Raw genomic sequence first — 15,669 nt, forward strand, 5'->3', positions numbered from 1 at the left:
ATTCAAGTAAAGTATTTGGCAAAAACAGAAGAGAAAAGAAACCTGCCGCATTTTAAAAGCTGCAACTTTGGAAAAGCTTTAACTTAATAGTTTTATTGCTATTTCCTTGTCCCAGACTTATCCAGGGTCATAGAAACACGTATCTAATTAATACAGAAGTGGGAACTATTGCACAGAACTGGGAAATAACTAATCCTAAATCAGTTTAATTGGCCTCTTATTAAATATAACAATTCTTATGAAAATCATAGTGCCCTATTTTCAGAAACAATTAGCCAGTTTATGCATTTATCAATATTCTGAAATTTTAAAAGTATTTACAGCCCCCACTTACTATTATGTAAAATTACCAATAAAATATTTTTATGACTACAGATCTTGCATTTTTGTTTACAACTAGTAAAAGTGTTTTATGTTGTATTTAAAAATCCAAGTTAGAAACCACACAGTACTTCTTAAATTCTCCTGGGGTCTCCTGCTTTCTCTTAGCCATTTGCTTAATATATATCACCTATGGGAGACTGCTGAGCTATAAATGAACTTTAAATCGTAACTTGAATGCAAAATATCACATAAAAACATCATGATAGCATTTGAAGAGAGAAAGAAAACTGTAGACCCTGACAGTTGTGATATTTGGTGGTTTCACGTGGTAATGTAATTTTCTGTTTAACTGCAGTACTTTTTAAGGCACAATGGTACTGTCTTTTTTGTAAGATGCAAGTTGTGAAATACAGTTAATTGCATACAGTAAAAGTCTGTGATTAAAACATTTATATACCTCATTCTTTAGTGTTGTTAAATGAAAATTTATTTGTTTTGAAGATACTCTCAGTGGAACCCCAAACCATTGGTATGTTCTTTTAAAATATGAATTTTTGTCTTACTCTTTTTCACATGTTTCAAATGTTTATATATATATATATATATATATATATATGTTCATTTTTAGTCATAGTAAAATTACAAGTATAACTGTAATAGGAAAGAAATTCTAATATATAAGTCAAAACCACTCTTTGGAGATACTGGGTCTTCTAATGATGACCAGATACTTTCAGGATGTGTTTTAAAAGGCCCGCAGGAGAGAAAATCTGACAGAAGATGGGGTCTTACCTGATCGGGCCATAGTCCTCTTTCTGTGTAGGTGGGGAGACAGTATAGCATGGAAATTAAAAGTGCTCACTGGTGTCTGGCATTTGAATCCCTGTTGTAGAACCTAAGTGGGCCTGAGTGAATCACTCAGGGTCAGTTCCCATCTATTAAACAGGGATAATGATAATCATATCTAACTCATAGGGTTGTGGGGAGGATTAAATGTCAATCCATGTAAAATTCTTACAGTTACCTGACACATACGCAGTGTTTAGTAAATATCTTTATAGGTAAAATCCCATTACAAAAACATTATGTTTCCTGTAACAAAAATCATTTCCATGCCCTCTTGGATGATCAAAAGGAATTGTGTTACACTGAATTTTCTACATCAGATGTTTGCTCTGATCCCAGACCAGCCATCTTTCTGTAATTAAGGAACCTGATGGTATGCATTATGAGACAGGAGAAATGAGCTGAGTTGGCTGCGTTGAAATTTTGTTTTCCTTTCATCAGTCACAATTATCTTTACCTGCCTTCATTTCACCCTACCTCAAATACATTTCCAAACCAGGAAACAGACCCAACTCCCATAAATACACCTAATGTTAAAATATGCAAAAAGATTCAGAGCCTGGGCTTAAAGTACGTTTTTAGCTCTGTTTCATCAGTTTACCCTGTTTTTTAACAGTGGGTTCTTTTAGTCAAATTCTGCTCAAAAAGAATTTGGATGTTTTTCAGAGTTTATTACCTTATTTTGATATAAGTAAGAGTGAAAAATATAATTTGAGGCATACAAGAATATATGTTCTTAAAACTTTTTGTATTACACAGTAGAAATAGTTGACTTAATAACTTAAAGGTTTTATTTTTATTAAATGCTTTCCAAAAATTATAGTGATATAGCAGATGAAGTGAAAACATTTAAAAGGAAGGAAAATCTCAGCTTTTCTAAGTTGGTAACATATTTATTGCCTTCCTTTTAGACAAAAATCCTTATTGCCTGGAAAGAATGTAGTTTCTTCATATTATATGCATTCGTGCTAAGTGGTCTAGAATAGTTTCCACTGAAACCCTTATCTTACTTCATTTCTTGGTCTGCAAAATCTCTTTTCCAGAATCTTTTAAAGACCTGGGCCATTGATAGAAATTTCTGTACTGTATTTTGAAACCTAAGTGAAAACAGAAAAGTGAGTGTGTGTGTAAGAAGTATTACTTCGACTTATTAGCACTGGCCCACCTCTTCAACCGCTGGCACCTCCAGTTGTCTGAAACAACCAAAATGTAGAAAAATTGAAGTGTAGAAGTCATCAGTGACAAAACTAGTTGGGCAGGATCAAGAGACAATGGAGGTTACTGAGTACAGGATGTGACTGATCATTTTGTGAAGGCAGAAGGAAAAGACCGCCTCCCTGGCTATTGAGGGTGATGAAAAGTGAGCGCCCATAACAGCAAAGGCAAGGAGGGATAGAAATGGAGCGAAATGTGGGAGGAGGCAGGGGAAACAAAGCAAAAATACTGGCAGAAATTAGAAAGCGGGGGATTGGGATACAATCTGGATGACAGTAGAAAATCTACTCAGGAGGGGGAGAGAACAAATAGAACGTATAATATTGTCTCTCAAGAGTTTTTAAAACAAGCTACGATGAGTCCACAATGTCTCAGTCATTAGGGTTTCAGTCGTGGTTAGCAGACGGCTAAGGCAGCTGTATGTGTAACAGCTGTAGAGCAACTTTCTTCAAAACCAGTTCATTTTAAGAAGTTGTCAGATTTACCTGGAATTATATGAACACTTTACCTTCCTGAATGCACATCCCCGCTATCCCAGTAAATGTCATGCTTTCAGTGTGGCTTTGTAAGCAGCCCGTGCAGAGACTCCTGCCTTTATGGAATGGGCCAGTTCTGGAGCGTATAAAATGCCATGATAAGACCAGGTACTTCTATAGAAAAATTAGGTAGAGCTCTGAAAACTTTCAGTTCTCTGATACGTTTCGTGTTCTGAATTGTTTTGGGGTGGTGGTTTCTCTCCCTGCCCCGTCATCAGTAGGAGCTGTATACTGTACTAATGATTTTACTGCCATAATGCTTTTCAGTAATTCCTCATCTAGATTTTCTTTACGTCAGTATTCAAGTCCGTGAACATTTACAGAATATGTTTTGCGTGATAGGCACTGGTCTTCGGGGCTGGTTATAAAGAGGACAAAGATGTGGAAATCACATCTTGGAGGAGAGATTTGTAAATAAATAATTGTAAAGCAATTACTGCAAGAATTAATAAAAACAGAGCTGGACAGGGTATAGCTCAGTGGTAGAGCATGTGCTTAGCATGCACAAGGTCCTGGGTTCAATCCCCAGTACCTCCACTACAAAATAAATAAGCCTAATACCCCCCTACTCAAGAAAAGAAACATACAGAGAATTAACAGAGAAGAGGCAGGGCTTGGCACTTCTCCCTTTTTTTTTTTTTTTTCCCCTTTTTCCCCCTAGTAAATTCAGCTTGGCCTGAGTATCCACCCTAAGTCCCTACTAAAGATGTTAGGATCTCATTCTGATAGTTACAGCTGATAACAGGTATCACCAGTAGCTTTAGCTAGCTACCATTTCATTACTCCAGCTTGAATTTTCGAAAATTTAAGACTTTTAAGTCATGTAATGTGAGATGATCATTTTTCGATACTAATTTTTAAAAATCGATAAAACAGCTGAATAAGGTTTGCTATTGTCTTTCAGTGAGGATACTGAGAAAACTTTATGTCACTCAGAATCCAAATGAGAAATTTTATTCAGGAATAAATAAAGCTTCAGGAAAAGCTTTACTTCACCTGGGAAATCAATTTACCTTTTTCTTATGAACAATGCAAATCATTGATCACCCTCAGGTTTTGCTTTAGTTGTAAGAAAACTCAGACTATTACTTGCAATAATTATGCAGAACCCAATCACCTATATTCTAACTTATTCTTGATCTAGCTCTATTCTGCTAGATTCCAGTTTTTATCTACTTACCATTCCCCTTGTGTTCTTATAAAGTTCCTCAAATCTTTTTGTAAATAAGGCTAAACAGTAATACTTCAAAAAAAACTGCTTTATTTTAGGTATGAAGATAAGCCCCAGTGTGAACTTTTGGGGGCAAATCCAGTAAAATGATCTAACTGGAATTCCTGAGGAGTGGAAATAATACACGAGTTTGGCCGGTTTTGAATTACATCTAGGTTTAGATCTGCTGACTTACCTGAAAGTAGAGAATGTGGATAAAAGGTACCATCTCATCTTCATATGTTCATTAACTTTTACAAGAGAATTCAGAAACTAAACTGGGTACCAAGATTTATTAATTTAGACTTTTTCGTGTGTATTATTTTCACCATCCTTTTTTAATTCATAATAATAGCAATGATAAAATTAGCCTGTGTTTACTCTTGGGTCGGCAAGATTCAGAAGAGTTGGGATATCACATAAAATCAATTTGGGAGAAGAAAACTCCTGAAGGACAAAATGGTAGTGAAAGCATTAAAAAGGAAAGTAGGTGATTTTCAGAAGTAAAGAGCATGGTGATCTGGCCTTAGGCCCAAGAGGTAGTTTTTGATCTTTAATAAGAGAAAATATAAAAACCTATGATGTGCCCACTATAGGAGAAGATAAATAAATTAAGGGACACTTTAACTTAATTAGAAAGACACAGATAATCTTTTTTACTTTATTAAAAATAAACTATAGAAATATATTTTTTAAAATTAAACATAACATATGGGACTGTTTAGGATGTAATTATATAGAAAGGAATATGGATAACACGAATTCTGACTTCGTTTTTCCACTAAGCACTGTACTTCTGAAGTGTGATGGTACCAGAATTCTTAATTATTTTCATCTTTTAATTGTGAGCAACCTGGGTCCAGAGATTTATCTGTTACTTGATGTTGTTATAATCATGACCTTGACTGATGGCAGGTTTTGGAGAACTTGGGTATATATGTTTTAGTTCTAATTTTCTCCATGACTAAATTTCCCTGCAAATCTGGCTTTTAATTTTACTGACAGTATTTTGGAGGGGGAGGAGGGGGGATTAGGTTTATTTATTTATTTATTATTGTTATTTTTATTTAACTGACGTATGGGGGATCGAACCCATGACCTCATGCATGCGAGGCATGTGCTCTACCACTGAGCTATACCTTCCCCCCACTGACAGTAATTTTTTAAATAATAGATTACAATCTGTTGTATTAATGGGGATAAAATGTTCGGGAAGATTGAACCTGGGAGAAATACAAGGATGGTCCACAGGATATTCCTTCCTCCTCCCTCCCCACGCTGCTTCTCCACACTCTCCCTCCTTTGTGGATGGAAATGCCAGCTGAATTCTGGGATCATACAGGAGTTAAGATGTCCCCATTTATTACTTTTCCACTGCCACTTTGTCTAATCTTATGGCCTGTAATTGACTTTTCTGAGAATGAAGAAAATCACTTTACTCTTTTATCCTCCCCCACATTTACTAGTCTGAATGAAAACTTAAAATGAAGTGCTTTTTGCTACAGCTGACAGCATAATTTTCCAACTTTTTCCTCCAGCCCAACAAGGTCCCTAGGAAACTTTCAGACTGTGGAAAAAGGAGAAATTTCACTGGAGGTCAACTGGAGGAAAGATTTTCACTTTTAGTCTGTTTCTGATTTTTTTGTGCTCTGCAACTAATCTGATTTGTATTTCTCTGATTGTAAATTTTGTTTGCTTTAATCCCCAAGACCAGTCTAAGAGATTTTCATATAGCATTGATTTTTTTTTTCTTTCTGCTTTTACTTTTAATTTGCATCACTCAGTTTAGCATTTATTTGTTGATATTAAGCTAGCATGGTATAAGAGAAAAAACAAACATGCACATGCACTTTGAATCCTCAAAGATTTCCATTTGAATTGTGGACCTTCATTACTAGCCACATGGTTAGCAAACGTCTCTGAATTTCAGGTTCCCTTTTTGAAAAAGAATTAAATATCTACTTTGTATAATTGTTATAAAGATTAAATTAGATTATGCAAAGATCTTTATAAAGTGGAAGTTATATTTAAAAAAAGTCTTGAACTTTACTCTGAAAAGGCTTAGAATTTACCTTTTCCCTCATAGGATGTCTTGTGGTTTTTTTGTTTTTGTTGTTGTTTGTTTTTAAAGAAGTGCTAAAAGGTAGAAGTGGGAAGGAAATTCTGAGCAGGACCTACATTTGCTCTAGAGTGAGTTGGAAAAGATGTAAAAAATAAACACTCCTTAATTGAATGTCTGTTCCATATCCAACATGTACCAGGAGCTATATGAAAAATCAAAGTCAGTCCTTTGAATATGACTGTTAAGAATTGGATTATCTTGTATCTGAGAGTTTTCTAGATCATGGAGGAGGTCTCTATCTCCATGATTTAAACAACAACAAAATATTACTAACTTTACATTTCTTTTCGTCTATCAAAATTTATCTTTTTGACAGGTTGAAGGGAAGCTCAACATTGATTAAAAATTTGGATATAGCCAAACTATCATTAGAGAATTAAGAGGATGGTCTAGAGATGAAAAAATTGATTTAAGAATATGTACATACACAGTAGATGAAAGAAAAGTCTGAACATTATGACATAAAAATATTAAATCATTTTTAATAATGATATTTTAGGAATATCAAAATGTAATATGCGAATCCTGGAAGTGATCAGAAGGGTATGCACATCTCTCCTTATAATCCAAGACAACGGTTCGAACAGCATGTGGGTAATACAAAAATCCTTTCTATTTGGGGAATGCTTTATATACTTTTTCAACAGAATTTCCTTTTTAATTACAGGGTTAAAAGGAACCTAAAGGGATGATATGGTCCAGAACCCTGATGTCAAGTAAATGGATGATTATTCTTCTGGATATGCTCTTCCCATATATTATTGCAGAAACGAAAGCTGCCATTCCAGGATTTAACAATCTGTGGGTCCTTAAATTATTCTTTATTTTCATTACATTTAGTTCGTTGAAATAGAAACAATTGTAGTTAGCATCGCTTTCAAGTAAACATGTATTTGAGTACGAGCTCTTACTCCAGTTTCTTGGTACCATGTCCTTTGGTTTTCGCTCTCAAAATCTATTTTCCACTCTTACAAATGCTTTTATTTTCCATCTTTGTACCTCATTATTTCTTTAAGAACTGTAGTAGTGAAAGGATTAAGTTCATATTGCCATTCTTTTTACTTGCCTGTCTCCCCTTTGAGGGCAGTACAGTCTAGCCCCTTGTCTGGCATGTAGAATATATTCAATAAATGTTTATTGAATAAGTAAGTGTATGTTTTCATTCTATTCACACATCTTGATAGCATGCTAATTTTCTTTTCTTTTCTTTTTCTTTTTTTGGTCAGGTAAGGCAAGAAATTTAATCCGCATAGGGGAGAAACTGAGGCTTAGATTCGATTCGTGACTTGCCCATGGTCACAGAGCCAGCACTTGCTGCCGAGTTACACCACATTTCCCCACCTTGTTTCTCGTGGCAAACTCTTCAAAGTTCGCAGTGCAATTTGAACAGTTTAACATGTTTTTTCTCCATGAAATGTGTGTGTGTGGGTGCGTGTGCGTGTGCGTGTGTTTAAAGCCTCCTTCCTCTCACTTTTTGGCGCTGTGGCTGCTTTCTGGCTCCAATCTCAGTCTATCCCAGCCTCCACACCGCAGCCAGAATCTGCTCTCCAAACGGCAGATGTGATCAGGTTACTTCCTAATTTAAAACCCCTTCGGTGGTTCACCGTTGTTTGCCGGATGAAGTTCACACTCCTTGGTGTACTAAGAAGGCATTCAGGTATCTGGCCCCGTCAGCCTCTCGCCTTATGGCCCATCATCCTCTCTTGCATTCATTTAACGGGTGGTGTCAAACTTCTCTCAGTTCCCCAAACACAAGAGCCTGTTTCACTGATCCCTCAGCCTGGAATTACTTCCCTTACCCAACCCAAGACTCTCAGGCCACTTTGTTATGGTCAAAAGTTCATTAAAAAACAGAAGCAAAACCAATGAGTCACTGGAGTAGTTAGTAGTAAAGGTTTATTGTGCACACACCAAAAAGATAGCAAACCAGGATCACTCAAACCAAAATATGGAATAAGGTATATTGTTATAAGGCAGTATTTTTGACAGTGATTGGTTAAAATATCGTAATATTCTTTTTCTTTCTTTTTTTCAACAGTGTAAACTTAAAACATTAAACTGTATTCAGCTGCTTTTTTTCTTTTAAAAATTCTTCTGTTACGTAAGTTTCAAGTGTACAGCATTGTAATTCAACACTGTGTACTCTGCAGCGTGATCAACACAAGTCTAGTTGACCCGTCCATACAGCTGACCCATCACTTTACAGTTGACCCCCTTCACTCACTTCGACCCACCCCTCCTAGCATTTTCTTAAATGAAAGGGAACTGGTCAGTGGTTACCTCCTGACAATTTGGGGGAACTATTTAAGTCCTGCTCATGATTTTCAGATGCATAAGCAAGAAGTGGTGACCGAGGTCAAGTTAACCTCGCTTACCCTGCAAAATAAGCTAAAGTAAGCTTTGCTTGTTTGACTAACTGGTTTTGTCTGCTCAGGGAATTTTTAAGTCTGGTCTCTGTTTGGTTTTGACTTTAACAGCATGAAGTGTCTCTTGACCGTGCCAGCAGGTACAACTGATTGCTCCTTTGTATGCGTGCGCACACCTCTCCAGGCTTACATCCTAATGTCTGTATGGTTGTGTAGCACTTGCAAGTATCCATTGCCCAACCCCATACTCCAGCTCGGCGTCTTTGTACCCAAGGTAGTCACATTGTGCTTGGCACATACTGATAAATGTTCAATAAATGAATGGAGTGGAAATACGGCTGAGGAAGAGGGGAAAAGAAATGGAAAGCTAAAGACGAAGCTCTCTAGCGAGAACTTCGTTTTGGACGTGCAAATGATGAGTTCAGAGGAGGGACAAAACGTGAAAGGGAAGAAGCTCAGCCTTACAGGCGCTTACAGCCTCGCTGGGAGCAAGGATATGCATGCTCACCAGCGTTAGGAGGTAATTAGATGACTGGGTGAAAATGGCTCATCACTGTATTACAGACCAGGCTAAGAGGCTGGGGAAGTCCCTGCTGAGGAGGCTAGAGCTGAAAAACTTGATTAAGACCAAGAGCCTTCTAAGTGCCAGGCGTTTTTCGTGCGTTAAGCAATTTAATCTTTACAATCATCCTACGATGAGGATATCATCTCCATTTCAGTGACTAAGAATTTAGGTCGCTCAACGTCCCAAACGACCATGTGGAAGAACCATAATTTGCATGTGGGTCCGCTGCCTGCAACGCCCCACTCGTTTCGCCGCACCCCGCCAATGCACTTGGAAGCAGAGGGCTTGGGAGTCGCCGGTCCCCTGTTTCGAAGCGCCAGGACCCCGGGGCAGCCGACCGGAGCCCTCAGGACCTGTCGCGCTCAGTGCGCCGGCGCGTCGGGCGGGCCGCCCGCCCTCCCCGGAGGGGCCGGGGGCCGGGCGATTGCGCGCCGGCGAGGGTGGTGGGCGGGGCCGGGAGGGGCGGGGCCGGGAGGGGAAGGAGGAAGAGGGCCGAGCGGGAGGCCGCGCGGAGGAGGAACTTGTTGCGCCCGCGGCTGCGCGGTGCCGCTCCCTCCGCTCCAGTTCGCCCGGGCGGGCGCGGCGGCAACGGCGGTGGCGGCTGCGGCTGCGGCTGCGGCGCGGGGCCGGCGCGATGCGGCGCTACCTGCGCGTCGTGGTGCTGTGCCTGGCCTGCGGCTTCTGCTCGCTCCTCTACGCCTTCAGCCAGCTCGCCGTGTCCCTGGAGGAAGGAGCGGGCGGCGGTGGCGGGAAACCGCAGGCCGCAGCGGCTTCCTGGCTCGGGGGCGGTGGACGCGGCGCCGCGAGAGGGGCGGGCAGCGCGGGCCCCGCGGCGCATCCCGGCCGGTCGGACAGGTACGGGCCCTTCCCTGTCTGGGGGCCGGGGCGCGGGGGCGCGGGGCTCGGCCTGGCCCGGGCTGCTCGCCGGTCCGTCCCTCGCCTCCCGCCGCCTGGCCGGCGCCTCCCGCTCCTTTGCCGCGGTCTCTGACCCCCTTTGCCCGTTTCCCTCCTTCCCCTCACTCCGGGGGCGAACCCGGCGCTGCTCCAGCCTGAGAGCACCCCACGCTTTTTGTGTCTGCTTCGGACTCTCCCTTATGGACTCTTTAAACCAATTACAAATTAATTTTCAACTTTTAATTGATGATTGCGTTTCCCCCCCTCTTCCTTCTTAGGATTCGTTGAAAATGAGAGGGTCTTACAAAAGCCTTATTGCTGTCTGGCTACTGGGAATTCCCTCTTGTTTCCATGGCATTCAAGCTGAGATATTTAAACCTCAGGCAGGCGCCCTAGTTCAATCCCCCCGCCCCCCGATGAGGCGTCTAATTTTCGTGTTAACGCTTAAATTTTTCATTATCAGCTGGTTAGTTAAATCTGGACAGTGCATTTATGCAATTGTGAATTTTTCTTTAGGAAACAATCGGTCTATTGTGAAACTCACAGCAAGTTAAGAAAAATAAACGATACTTAACGTGCTCACGTCTTTTGTGAGATGAGAGAGAGGTGTCTTTTTTAAAAATCGGAATTTAAAAAGCAAAATAATTACTTAAGTGGATTTACACATATCACTGCCAGATCTGGAAATCAACATGAGATTTAAATGGAAAAAAGAGTGCAACGCTTTATGATTGCTTAACAAAATCTGAGCGCTTCCACTTCCTTGAAAAATAAGCTCCCCTACTTGTGGGCGCCTTTTTCCCGGGTGCTCCCTTAGGCAGAGGCAAAGGTTGCTTTGATACGGAAAAGTATCGGGTTGGTAGGAGGGGAGAGTGTGGGTCTGTTGTAGGCTGTTTAACCTTATCCTTAGAGTTGATGTTCATTCCCAAAGGGAAAGGGGGCGTTTGGGCAGAGGAGCAGCATTGGGAGAGGATTGTCATATTTTCACCAAGGGATTTGATTATAGTCAGAATTCCTGCAGTTCCTAGACATCAGAACTCTGCTCATAAAAGCAGAACTTGCTTCCACAGCCAAGTTTGTCTGCCCTCAGTTATCTGTCCTGGGAGAGGTTGTGACCAGAGACCTGGATGAGCTCATGAAAAGCTGATGGTGGTTTATTATGTTAGTGTGAATCATTTAAAGCTATGGGAAAGAAATTACTTTTGCACTGGGTAGAGCTGTAAGGAAGCAATATTTTAATGAAAACATTGAGTGAAAGTAGACTGATACTAGCATTTCAATTTGATAGAGTTAACATTCATTTTTAGTGCTTTGTTTCAGATACTTCTATTTTGTGACATTTTTATAAATTACATTTGCTGGGCCAGCTAATTTTAAGAAAACTATTTGAAATTCAGGAAAAAAGTGCCTCCATTTTAGTAAATACTTTATAGAGCCTTTACTGAAACGTGAAGTTTGATGTGTCAGAGTCCAGTCAACTGAAAAGATGTAGATTACAGGTTCTCTGAGCAGTGTGACTCATTTTTAAACGAGGCATACTTTTAAGGTGAAACTGAAGGTGTATCAGTCTTTGTAAAAATGTGAAGTGCCTTTCACTACATGTACATGTGTAGAAGTTCCTGCAGAGGAACAACATGGGAAAGCTAGATTGTCATGTTTTTCACCCCATGATTTGGCTGAAGTCAGGAGACATCAGGACTCTATCCATTTTAGATACTGTCATTTCTGACATCTTTTAAGATTTCTCCTAGAGTTCCATCAACTTTTTTGGCTACCCTGGGATATGGAGTAGGTATTCTTAACTTCTCTTCCTATGTGTAAATCATTTGGCCAAAGTGCAGAGGGCATCGGTACTTGGACCAGGATTGGAAACTGTGTATCCTTTGATGCCCTGCAAGTGCTCTTTCTCTAAAGCTGCTGTAATAAGGACCTAGTCTAGGTAGAGTTTCATTAGTGGAAAACAGGGCCAAGAGGCTAGCAGCATCTTCCTTTTCTTGATGGGACTTGGTTATCATTGCATTCTTAACTTTGTTTTGAAGCAGCCTTACCTCACATATTAAAACTATTGTTTCTCTCATTTAAAACGTGGGATTAGGGTTGTACCCAGTAGGCTGCACTGGTCAGATCTTACAGAAAATGTTCATTGCATGGAATTCCTTGGCTGCAATATACTTGGAAATGTCCTTCCAAGTTCTCAAAAACTCTAAAATGATGAGAACAATTTTTCAGTGAAATTTATTATTAATACATTTTGTTTTAATCCATTATTTTGGTATTTAGAAAATGGGTCGGTCTTAGAGTCAGACAAGCGTGTGTTCTTGTTCTGGCTCTGTTTGCTGTGAAACCTTGACCACCTCTCTGCTTCATATTTTTAACCTATAAAATGTAGATTATATTTACCTTAATTTATAGTAGTCAGAATTCTTCACTGTCAGTCGTCAAAAGTCCAACAAAACTTACTTAAGCAAAACGGATATTTATAGGCTTATATGGGTTCCTGAAAGGAACAAAATTGAAGGAAAAAGACCCGGGCAGCTCCAGGAACCTCGACGACGGGGAACTCTCTCTTCTCTCCTGCTCAGACAGGCTTTGTTCATGGGCTCTTTCCACTCCTTGCAGTGTTTCTTCTCTAATCTCACATAGAAAATTCTAGAAAAAGGCCCTCATCGGACTTGCTTGCATCACATGCCCATCCGTGGACCAGCTAGCGTTGGCTAGGATGGGGACCTCTGATTCTCCGGCTGTGCCCCTGCCGCAGACAGAACGTGCCTGGTGGTGGAGAGGAGTGCTGCCTCAGCGGCGGGGGATGCTGGGTGGGCTGTGGCTCTTCCACATTGACTCTGAAGCTGCTCATTATGGACAGTCTGCATTTCAGGTATGCGATCTAAAGCAGTTGTCTTTACTAGATGTCCCGATGTCAGTTACTTCTGCAGGAGTTACACCACTTTGTGGCTTCAGAGGCTCGGGGTGGTAAATCCTTACATGTCACTGATGCATCTTGACAGTGATGATCAAGATTTCACCCTGTTGTGGCTAGACAGCCTACTGGGGTAGTGGGGACTTGGTCAAGAGACTACTAAGCATTTCGGTGAGACCACTTCTGGACCGTCGTGCCCTTTGTGGGAATGACTGTCACACAGGGAGGTGTAGTCCCCTCACTCTCCCTTTCAGGTCTGGTCAGGCCATCAAGTTACGGTTTTCTGCTGGGTCTCAGGAACACAGACATACTGAATGCAAAGTGGAAAGAGTCAGGGCTTTGGAAACAGACATCAGCTTTGCCACTTACTGGCTGTGTTAACCTTGAACCCATTTCCTTATCAGTTACCAAGAACTAAGAGGATCTGTATTACTGGGTTGCTTGTGAGGACTGTAGTCAAATGGTTTGTGTAAATTCTTCAGTGTGGTGTCTGGCATAGTAAAATTACAGCTAATGTGGTGATGGTTTGGATCATTTAAATTTTTAACTGATTTCTTTTTTTTTCTTTTCTAATTTCTGACCTCTGGGAAAAATTCTGTCCTCAGGCCCCAGTCTAGACCTGCTGAACCAGAGTGCCTGGCAGTGGAGTCTGGGAATCTGTATACGTGCTTCAGGTTATTGTTATAAAACTACATATGGAAAACCATGGATTTAGCTGAGAAAGGGTTGGACCACTATTTTTGCACTGATGTTTTGTAGGGAGAAATTTTTTTCCTCTTCCTCGCAGTCATTTTTGAAGAAGAGAGGAGTTAGGCAGTGAACTGTGAGAAAGGCTAAAAGACTTGATAAAGTCACCTTAATCTCTGCTTTGTTAATGCGGAGACATCTTATATAAAACCAGTACTTTACACTGTGTATTTTAGTTCATTGAAGATCATACTTCACATAGCTGTAAAGTGCTTAGCACAAACCTGACTAGTAGTTAATTAATTAAAATAATATTGTTCTGTGCTTTTAGAGGGGAAAGTGATAAGGCTAATGAAAAACTAATGTGTATTTTTGACTTAGAAATCCTATTTTAAAAACGTTAAGGTTATTATTTATGTGTCATATCTGTTGGAAATGCTTCCCCCCACATGTTGACCTAAGTTTTTTTTCAACTACATGAAGTTGAAAGTTTTTATGTGTTCAGATTAGCAGTTTTTTCCTTTATTGTTTTTACTTTTGTCATGCATAGAAAAAATTTCTACCAATGAGGTTTTTCCTTTTTTTTTTTAACAGTTAAATATTTAATCCAGGGTTTTGTTTTGTCTTGTCTTTGAGAGGGGTTAGATTGCACAGTGTGATGCTAACTCAGTTTTGAAATGGCTAGAAAACTGCAGCTCTTTTCCTACTTCTTGAGTATTTGTGAAATTAGATATTTAAGAAAATGAAGTGAGGACCTGAATTAGAGCTAGAAATTAATCTAAGTTGTCTGGACACAGTTTTTAGTTAAAATATATATATTTTAAAGTTTTAAATAAAAACAATTTAGGGAGCATTCATATTTTAAAAAATTAATATATTACCATTATTATTTTATATTTAATGAAGGTACTGGGATTGGACCCATGACTTTGTGCATGCTAAGCATATGCTCTACCACTGAGCTATACCCTCCCCCCTAAAAATAATCTTTACCTGGTGGTGGGAATGGTCTCCTTGAACGTGGCTGTGAGCATCTTTGTTTCTCTCGCAGCCACGGCGCAGGTATCCATGCCTTGACGGTGCATCACTGGTGAGACACCTCATTCAGATTTCCACATTCTTATGCTGGATATGCCTAGACTTATCCCTGACTCTCCACGTTGTGCATGGTTTTCATTAAAGCCTCGTGGCTATCATGGACGTTTTGAAATGAAAAATACTGTTTCCAGTTTTATTTAAAAACATAAAAGACCTTTTGTTATTGGATTTAAGTAAACTTCAAGTTTGAGAACTGTTATTGTGGAAAGCATTATTGTTAAGTGCTCTCTTTAATCCAGAGAATGAAGTATCTCAATTTTTAAAACATTTTTCAAGTACTGAAATTTGGGGGAATTTAATTTTTGACTAGCTTTTTTTTTTTTTAAACTTTTGAAATAAGTATGAATTCCCAGGAAGTTGCATAGACACCCTGTTTATCCTTTAATTCAGTTTTTCCCCAGTAGTATCATCTTACATGAGCTTAGTGTAATACCACTGTGTCGGGAGTGTATGTGTATGAACATAGTGCCATATTAGAACCCCAGAAATTGACACTGCACAACCCGCAGGCTGTATGCAGACATCACCAGCTTTACGTGCACTCACGTGTGTATGCATAGTTTTCTGCTGTCACATCACACGGGTAAATTCCTGTAACCACCTCCACAGGCAGGGTACTGACTGTTTTATTACCACAGAGGTCCCTGTGCTGTCCCTTGATCAGTTTGCTTGTAGACAAGCCACCTAGAGCTAGAAAGATTAAGCCATGTGAAATATGAGGATGAGCCATGGTAAAGTTTTATTTCAGTTTGAGCCACAGTGGAGAAACTTTGCATTTATAGGCTTCACTGATGCCTGATGTCATTGTTCACTGAGGTGAGACCCACTTAGCTCAGCTACAGTTTTGGCCCATTAAGATTATGTAATAGCATTACCTCGTTGAATTTCA

The 15,669-nt window shown here is 39.9% G+C and overlaps 1 protein-coding gene across 6 annotated transcripts in view; it reads left to right on the forward strand.

The window, feature by feature from the left end:
• The first annotated feature begins 9,569 nt into the window (after positions 1-9,569).
• Positions 9,570-15,669, forward strand: part of GXYLT1 (glucoside xylosyltransferase 1) — a 106,404-nt gene continuing 100,304 nt past the window's right edge. For 2 of the 6 annotated variants that reach the window (XM_072972979.1, XM_072972981.1), the window contains exon 1: positions 9,689-10,039. In XM_072972979.1, the coding sequence (XP_072829080.1) occupies positions 9,819-10,039 (221 nt within the window). In that variant the 5' untranslated portion in view covers positions 9,689-9,818. Of the gene's footprint in view, positions 10,040-12,910; positions 12,954-15,669 lie in introns of those variants that run through there. The other 4 variants (XM_072972980.1, XM_072972983.1, XM_072972982.1 and 1 more) reach the window with 4 other exon arrangements.

The sequence above is a fragment of the Vicugna pacos genome, chromosome 12 (assembly GCF_048564905.1).
Source record: "Vicugna pacos chromosome 12, VicPac4, whole genome shotgun sequence".
Taxonomy (NCBI): Eukaryota; Metazoa; Chordata; class Mammalia; order Artiodactyla; family Camelidae; genus Vicugna; species Vicugna pacos.